Consider the following 9,725-nt stretch of genomic DNA (forward strand, 5'->3'; position numbering starts at 1 on the left):
CACACACACACACACACACACACACACACACACACACACACACACACACACAGAGGAATGGCTGACTCGAAAATGGGAGGCTCTGAGCCCAGTGGGGCTAACGGGGCAGGAATGTTAACTATGGCCTTGCACAAGAATGAAATGTGACATTATTTTGCTCAAAGCAAATCAAGCTTTCAGGTGGAACCCACAAACAGAAACAAACTGAAATGATGTCTGCTTTTAGAAAATCTAATTTCCATCATGATGACAGGATTACAGGATGATTAAAGAAGTTAAAATATTATTAAATTAGCACCTTTATAAGCCCATCCACCTTTCCACTCATCCGTCTCCACCAGTATATTTATGGGTCACAGAAGCAACAGGTCTATGAAGGAAACACATTCAACTCTTTCCAGATCCTCCTAAGGGGATCTTGAGAATTTTTCATGACAAACATAGAGTCCCTCCAGCAGGTTCTGGGGCTGCTTCAGGGTCTCCTCCCAGTCAGGCGCACACATAAAACCCCAGAATGGAAGCGACCAGGAAACATCCTGATCAGACGCTCGAACCACTTCAGTGGACTCGTATCTGAGCTCTCTGAGGTTCTCAAACTGGGGTCCCAGTTCCGTGAGAGGTATCTTGGGGGGTCCTCAGAAAATTTCACTAAATTGTTATGAAAGAAAATTTAGTTATTCGTGTTCGTTTACCGGCTGTGTGCTTTAATTTCTTCAGTTAATTTGGTTTTTATTTTTAAAAATGCATGGAAAACAGTGGACTACTAAAACAAACATAACAAACTTAATAAAAATATAGATTCCCATGGCGTTTAGGGGTTGAAATTACAATAAGTTCTCTTTTAAAAACAGTATGGGGTTTATGAGGGGGTCCCTGGAATTATTATTATTATTATTATTTGCCCTTGTAAGTGGTCCCCAGACCCAAATAGCTTGAGAACTCCTAAAGCTCAAAGGAAGCTCTTTTCAGCTTCTTGGTTTTTTTTTTTTTTTTGGTCATGATTTATATTTCATTACCTCAGGTGAGGGTTAGATTGTAGAATGACCAGTAAATCAAAAGCTTCACCTTCTGGCTAAGCTCCCGTTTCACCGTCACTGACCAGAGCAGCGCCCTCATTACTACAGATGAGGTCCTGATTGGTTTGTCCAGCTCTCGATGACGCATCCCCAACTCTAAAGGGCACATTCCACATCTTATCCCCACTTTCATTATCTGAAAAGTATTACAGCATTTAGACCTTCATTAAATATGTGCTTAATGGAAGGATAGTAACAAAGAATTAAAAAAAAGATACATGACAAAAGCTTGGTAGTCTGATGCTAAATGAGGGTAATTTGTTTAATTGTTGACACCTTAACATCTACCAGCCTGAGGTCATTATGTACAGTAACATGCTATCCAAATGTAGTCGCAGACACTTAAATACCTCTAGTGAGTCTACGAAATTATATCTTTGGTAGTAATTTTTTATTCTAACAAAGTTTCAAACTGATAAAACACTTTAAGGACAACATGGTGTTCTTTGTCTTAAACATCCATGTTTAAACTGAGGAACAATCAAACCATTTATCAGATTAATGCCTTGGAGTGTGAAAKTTTTAGTGATATTTTTAAAACATTTGAGCAGCATRAACAATAYGTCACCAAACATAATTCAAAGTTCAATCTGAATTATATTCATGCACKTATTATTCAAAGTTTTGGGCATAATCACTAAAAAGAAGGCAGCAGAGTCATGTCAGACTGGAAAGRCAAGCTGCAAGATAAACTCAAATCTACCATTTAGCGATTTGAATCATTACGTGCCAAGCTTCTGCTTTGCAACGAAATACTCAAAACAAAACAAAAAAAAAAAGAGAAAAATCAAAGGGAAAGCCTTGCACTTTACCCGCAGAGGAGCGCCATCTTTGCCGCAATAAACAAACAAATGTGGTGAGGCAGAGGATAAAGACGACAGGATAAATTACAGGCMTGCCCCTGGGGCTGGTTTTACCCATCCTTCACGGAAAACAGCCTTGTCATGACACCGTAAGGCAGAGAAGGAAAGAGCAACCACCCACTGTCCGGTGATTCATGTGCCATCTTAGCAGGCTATAGTGCCACAATGCCATCTTCTTTACAAAGCCCAATAAAAGAAAACACAGACTCATAAATCAAACCGAGCGCAGGGGAGGAGAGAGGAAGATGACGGGGAGGGCTGGTTCTGTCGCGCTCCGCTCAAGCCCATTTATGCCTTTTATTATTCATCTTTAACAAATATTATTCTGCCAACTCTCAGAGGGCTTCAGGAGAGGAGTGCATGTTAATAATGTAGCCAGCTTCAGATTAAAGCACCTTTTCAAGCGAGTCCCCCTGGCTATTCAGAACCACTCCACTCTATGACTGCTGGTACAAAAGGTGAAGGAATGCCACCGTTATGCACCATTTTTACTTTAAGATGACTAAAAATAAAACAAAAGACGAGTAAAAAAATGCTTCTGGATGGCAAACAAGTRTGTGGTCCATTCATGACCCCTGAAGGGATTCACCACTGGTGCATATTAAGGTTTAGCAGCAGTAAAACAGCCCTCCAGCTCATACATACAGTAACAACAGACAATAATGGGATTAGGAAGAAAGTTAGCAGCTGAGGTGTGAATTCTCACGGTGTCAGCACTCTCAGTTAATTCCACCCACAAGCAACATCAGCCCATAATTACCGCCCGTTTGTCCCCTTTGGCGCCTTTCTGGCAGGACAGGCAGGCAGTCATGTCCTCAGCCASGCAGGCCAGCTTGTCCTTGATGAGTCGGCCCAGGCTGAGCAGGGCAGGTCCCAGGAAAATCTCCGTCTTCTCTGCTTCCGAGCCGCAGCACCAGAACCAGCACATGGCTAGCAGGGAGCACAGCGCACGGGCTGGTGAGCAGTCCTGCACGAAGAGCTCGGTTAAGGTGGTGAGGCAGAGGCACCGCTGGGGGTCTTCATCATTCCTCGTCAGGGCTACGGTTGTCCCCGAGGTGGTCATTTCAGGCAAACTGGTGTCATGACGGTTTGGGATCTCCATCGGTTCTGCAAAAGTTTTTGCCTCTGACTTGTTTACAGTGAACTGGACCGACAAGAGGCGGCTCGCGTTGACTCAGCTGCCAGAAGTAAGCCCAGATTATTAGGCTGTTCATGGCCAGATGGCGACTGATGGGCTTAGTCATAAAGTGCACGCACACACACCTCCAAATTATAACCTCACCAACAGGCCCACACATGGCAGCCAAGTGAAGGAGACTCTCTAAAGTTTAGAGAGCACATGCGTGTAGCTGGAAGGAAGTCAAGATTAGGTTTAAAGAAGCTTATATCTGTAGGCATCTCTTTGTGAAGTCTACAAGAGCTTCTCTCAGTTCACACATTTTTAAAAAGGTGTTAAAACAACTCCGACTGCTCTAGTCCGCTGAAATAAAGTACAAAAAGAAGACAAAGCAGAGAAAAACAGACTGCAAAAAAAAAGTTGCAGTTGCCTAAAGTGCGTGGGCCTAATCTGTACCGTTACTTAGAGTCAAACCCTTATTACTTCAGGACCTAAATCTAATGAATCAAGCAGAATATCTCCACACTGACAGCCAGACAGTGCATGGCTCCACCACTTATAGCTCTTTTCATTAGTCCATTYAAATGCTCTTATTGAAATGGCTGGTCCAGACAAACGCAAAGAGGCTTAATATGTCTGTCTAACCTTTGCTTTAAAMAAGACAGGAATGTCTACTTTAAAACAAGCCAGGCTGAGTTATAATTTTAAAAAAAGCATCTAAATGTAATCTCACATAGTATCACTGTATTGTTTAAAATAAGAAAAGGTTGCTTGCTGACGATGAAAATGTAGAAAGTTCAGCTCATTTGGCAGTTCCATCGCAAATAATTTGAAGTACGTAATAGTTCAGAAAACAGAGAAAACCGATGGAATGAAAAATATTGAGCCAAACAGAATCTAAAGACATCTTTGCAGCACCTGGAGAGACCAAATTCAAATTGTCTGCACTCCTASAGACTMCAAGTGCACAACAAAATGTATTTAATGGCTAAAAAGGTGGATTTTGCATATGTCCCCTTTAAAACTCATGTTACAAAAATATATTAAACTTAGGTTGTTTTACTGATTAGTCCAGGAGCAGACAGTTCTTACAATTTACTTTGGCCCCAACAAGATGTGAAATGGACTGGAAACCACACATTGGGTGGTGGTCTTGGGCAAAAAGCCTTTCTGCTTAGATCACTGCTTCTGTTGCGTCAAAATGATTATCTTGTCGTAGCTCCTGCACTGACCTCCAACACTTTTAGATCCAATGTCTTTTTGAGATGTCGTAGAACAACCTGGTCCTCAAGAGCTGCTATCCTGTTCGTTTTAGAGGTTTTTCTACCACAACACATCTGATTTGAATGAATAAGTGATTAGAAGGCTTCTGCACATTTTGAAGTGGTGATTCAATGATTGAATCAGATGTGTTGGAGCAGGGAAGCAAGTAAAACATGCAGGATGGCAGCCCTCAAGGACCAGGATTGGACACCTCTGTCTTAGAGGTAATTGCATGAGGTCCCCTGAGCAACAACTATATTTAAAGGCTTTTTCTGGTTGTATTTTCAAAAGGTTAATATAGGATCTGTGCTTCACAGGGCTGACATTTTACTTGAGTGCACAAATTTTAGTTACTTGCTTAGGCTGCTGCAGTTACAAACATCACTACTTTGTATTTTAGATGGTTCTTTTAAAAAGGGGACACAAGCAAAATCCACTTCTTAGCTGTTAAATGCATTTTGTTGTGTACTTGGATTCTCTAGGTAGCGTTACAGTCATGACCACCAAACCAGAGGCCAAGTCGAGACCAAGACATACTAGATATTTTTTATGATTTATGTAGCCAAATTGTTTTACTGAAATTTTACAGACAGCTGGTAACAGAAATACATAAAAACCAATGATCAGGTTTGGATTTGAATCAGTGTGTTTTAAATCCAAAGAAAGCAAGATTGTCAAATAAATTGGACAATAATCTGGCTATTTAGTGATGTTTCCAAAGTTGTGGTCTCGACTGGTCTTGAAATAATATTCAGAGTCCTCAATGTCCGAGTCCAAGACAAGACCATCAAAAAAGTGGTCTTAAGACCAGTCGTAAGACCAAGACTGGTCTCAAGTACTACAACACACTATCTCTAGCAGAGCAGGAAATTTGAATTTAGTCTCTTCAGGTGCTGCAAAAATATACTTGTATTCTTCTTGAGTCATACTTTGGTTCATTTTTTATTATTATATTTTCTACAAACTATTACATCACAGTATTTGAGACAGAACTGCCAAATCAGGTCTGGACTTATGAACTACAATTTGGTCATCTTCATTCTCCTGTGGTTCTGGGTCAGACTGGCTCCAACACGTAAGACTGGATTGCAGTTCTACTTTATAAAGATCCCCAACTGACAGGTTAAAATGTGAAAAAGAAGGATTTAAATGCATATGTCTCTTTTAACCCAAACCACCAGTTTTGTTGGTGGAAAACATCTATGTTAGACATTTCTATATAAGATACTGCATGAATGGAAAAAAAATGTTAAGTGAAACAAATAAGCTGTTCTTAAGGTCAGTTTTCATTCTCTCCCTTAAACCAGGTATATCTGAGATGGTTAAAGAAAACAAGTACATTACTCCTTTAGTTTAAGCTAGATGAAAAATAAGTGTATTTTTGCTTTAACCAATTATTCCGTAATCAAATAAAATCCCTGAGTCACTCGTTCCATTTAGCTCTCCTTAAATCACCAAATAACAGGAGACAAATAGAAATGACTGTTTTAATTTTGCCTGTAAGCATTGTTCCACCCTCTATCCATGTCAAATCAGTTTAGTTTGAGGCGTCTCGGGAGACAAATCCAGGACCATTTCCGCTGACATCTGCAATCGATTGGTAAAGCCCATAACAGAAGCACGAGGTCGTGTTCAAACCTTTCGCTGTGGCATTCTGTGGCCAAATGTTTTATTAAGTCCAAGGCACAGAAACTACAAATCAGCATCCAGATGGTAAACAACAACAGGATACCTGAAGAGCAGGGATTTCTATTGAGCACATGTAAATTGGAATACAAAAGGACTGATTCTTCAAAAAGAGGCTGGTCTAATAAAGCAGCTGATTACAAGATGTGACCAGAGGCTTGAAATTCGTCCTTCTCTTCCATCTGTCTTCACTGACTTTCAGAACGCAGCGAGCGTGCATACATAAGCCTATATGCTGATACGGGGCCAATTTTCTACCTGGTGACTCGGTTTCTCTCTCTCTCCACACCCTGCAGAAAAAGCTGCGCTGTGATTAAATCCAGCTCTGCATGGTAGCAAAAGAAAAAAAGTGATTTACCGGCACCGATATCTTCGCATTCCCTTCACAGTGGCTGACTCTCATTGATGAAAAAGGTGACATTCGTCTCCTTTTGTGTCCCATATGTGCACAATGATAGAAGTGACACACATTCAAAGACCTCCTCCGTGCACACACATTTTTACTCCATTTTTTCCTTGAATACAAACACAAACGGCAGGGAGCTGAGCAGCAGCAGCAGCGGCGGCGGTGGTGGTGGTGGTGGTGCACTGCAGATCCCTGCGCAGTGGGACTGACTCATGTCTCTAGGCAAACAAAACRAATAGAGCCAGAATAAAGAGGAGAGGAGACTTGTTTTCTTTAATCCACCTCCAGGCTGACCTCAGGTCAAATACTGCATAGCATCTTCTGTGCAGGCTATTAGTCTAGAGGCAATGCTTTCCAAATATTTGCTCTGGATTTTTCTATCCAACAGTCCCTGATGAACATACGCCAGCTCCAGTCCCATTTTCATTTGCTCCACCAATTAGCCAAACATGCACTCACAAATGTAGAAACAATTACTGTACACAGCTTTGGAAGACATGAAATATTAGCTTAAAGGCTGGGAGAGAAGGTAAATATGCACGAACACACACACTCATCAGATTTCAGGCATCCAGCCATGTCATTAACGTAGCCTTTTTTTTTTTCCTAGTGACCACACACACTCATTAGTGCTCCCAATAAACACTGCTGCACACATTTTGGTGTAATAAATTACATCAGCACCGATGAAAAATAGGACCAAAGGGGCGCACGCCGATGCTCTGTTTACTGACTTCAATAAAGTTTGTTTGCTGAGCAGAAATTCAGCAGCAGACGGGGCAGAAGCAGCCACTAAATTTGTATCATTTTTTTTTCTTCAGAAACCTCTAGTGCATCGGTGTCCAAACATTTTGTCACATGGGCCAAAATCATAAAGTCAGAGGGACTTGAGGGCCAAAATATTTTCCCTTTACCTGCTCAACAATAAACTAGGCATTAAATACTATTAAACAAAAAAAGTAGTCAAATTTATTGCTGGAAATGGATGCATAAATTAATCTAGATCCAGGACTTTAATAGTGTTTTGCAGGTTTCCCCAACTGAAAGAAATTTAGCAATTTTCTAGGTTTCAGTTGGGGGAAAAATAACCCAATTTAGTCAATTCTGATCAATAAAATCAGAATTTAGGTCACTCTTTCTGTGAAAATGCTTTCTGTATTTAATAAATTAATTAAAAGCAGATTGGAGTGCAGCAAAATCAGCTTTTCAGTAGAAGTCACCAGATAGATGTGGAAAAAGCTGAGAGTCTGGTTATTTAAAAGACAAATAATTTGTATTGTTGCCAATATTTTTTATTGTAAGATTTTACTTTTTGATAAATTTGCCCCAATAATAAATAGAAAGTTTCCATCTACATCAAACACCTGTGCCGGGGGAAAAATTGGTAAACAAATTAGTATAATTCTTGAACTGAAGTCAGGGGCCACACAAAATCAGTTCAGGGACACAAATGGCCCCTGGGCCACACTTTGGACATCCCTGCTCTAGCGGTTCCTGCAGAATGGTTTGAAACAAAAGGTCAGCTTATTTAAAGCTGCAAATGTAAAATATTTGCAGTAAGCTCTTCATAGGCTTTCCCCACTTGGCTCGTGTTTGCCTTCATGTGTTTGTATACGTGTGTGTGTGTGTGTGTGTGTGTGTGTGTGTGTGTGTGTGTGTGTGTGCTGGAGGCACTGTGAGTGCGCAGCTTCAGCTTCCTGTCTGCATGACAGTAATAAGCTGTGTTTATACCGGTGGCTATCCTAATTATGGTAATGCTACGGATTGGTGCCAGTCTGCTTTCTGACAGCCTCACAGCTGCCACACGATTGGGGGGGGGGGCACCGCTTCCTCCCACCCCAACCCACTCCCACACACAAACACATAAACCTGGCAGGAAAGAAAAGAGATAGATGGATGAAATACAGCTTTTCTAGAAGGCGAGCCCCTCCTACCTTGCTGTGCTGAACGAGCCGGTGGGCACAGAGAACATTCTCCAGTCCTACGCACCGGGGCTCTCCACCGTCAGCTGCAGCAAACACATCTGGAGAGAATGAGCAGGAGAAATGATGACACACACTGGCTTTTTTCTCCTTCTTCCATACCACCTCTTCATTTGCTGCTTAGGTTTAGCTCATTCTTCCAACCATAAAACACAAACACTGGTTCGTCAGAATCTGTTCTGTTCCAGTCACACAACTTAAAATACATCTCCAAACTAAAAATATCATCAGCTATCCTAAAAAAAAAAGAACGTTTGGCAGTCCTAACTAAAGACTTTAACCTTTACTTGTTTTTAATGAAAGATGAGTTAATTTTCTTTTTAAATCCATTCAAATATTTATGTATATTTCCACATTAAACTCATTATGGAAATAAATTTTAAAAAGTCAACATCCCAAGGACAGTCTACAGCAGTTGGAACAAACACGTCATTTATCATTAAAGAGTGGGAGAAAGGCCAAAGTGACTGCAGGAAACAAAGCAAAAAAAAAAATCCTCATGTGGAGATGAACTTCACACTTTCAAGGCTGTCAAAATAAAACAGCTTTAAACACAGCACAGATTTTCTAAAAGATATCAGCTGCTTTCATTTCTAATACTCGTGCATCAGGTTCAATAAAACACGATGACAGACTGCTTCCTTTGAAGAATAAAAAAAAAGGAAAAAGAAGTCTTTTTGTATTTTCTGTCAGAGAAGCATTAATTCACCCCTGCCTGCCTGAGTCCATGCGCCCTCTAGAGGTGAAGAATAAAACTGCAGGCGCTTTGATCACTCCAACTGCAGTAATGAGGCCTTCAAGTCATTAATCCCTTTGTGTTCAATTATGTCTGAAGAGACAGCAACACTAATGAATTGCTATAATTAAGATRACACTTAACACTATGAAACAGACTCTTTTGTTTTGTTTTTCTGCAATAAAATAGCCCCAAAATATAAAGGGATTGTAAAGTTAGACATAAAYGTCTTAAAAGCTATTCTAACTTTTCTGTAAAACAACAGTCTGTTCACTAAAATAAGAGAATAAATGAATTTCTAACAAACTTTAGAAATTATTTTATACAAGACTGAATAGCGTTGATAGGAATAACGTAATTCTTAATGATACCCTCCAGTTTGGGCTTTAATCAGTGTTCCTACAGTTTAAGGCAAGTTAAATTTAAGACTTTTTAAGACTTTTTAATGCCAACTGAAATTAAATTTAAGACTTTTTAAGACTTTTTAATGCCAAGTGAAATCAAATTTAAGAACAATTTCACAATAAACACAAATGACCAAAAAAAATTTTAAAACAGTGGCAGAAACTCATGAAGTATTTTTGGTTGAATTATTC

At 40.1% G+C, this 9,725-nt stretch overlaps 1 protein-coding gene across 1 annotated transcript in view; it reads right to left on the reverse strand.

Moving 5' to 3' along the window:
• Positions 1-9,725, reverse strand: part of tiam2a (TIAM Rac1 associated GEF 2a) — a gene marked incomplete in the record, with an annotated part of 77,067 nt that overhangs the window by 20,433 nt on the left and 46,909 nt on the right. Inside the window, 1 exon segment of the mRNA XM_014010661.1 lies at positions 8,346-8,434. Within this exon segment, the coding sequence (XP_013866115.1) occupies positions 8,346-8,434 (89 nt within the window).

This window comes from Austrofundulus limnaeus, unplaced genomic scaffold (genome assembly GCF_001266775.1).
Source record: "Austrofundulus limnaeus strain Quisiro unplaced genomic scaffold, Austrofundulus_limnaeus-1.0 Scaffold2, whole genome shotgun sequence".
Lineage (NCBI taxonomy): Eukaryota > Metazoa > Chordata > Actinopteri > Cyprinodontiformes > Rivulidae > Austrofundulus > Austrofundulus limnaeus.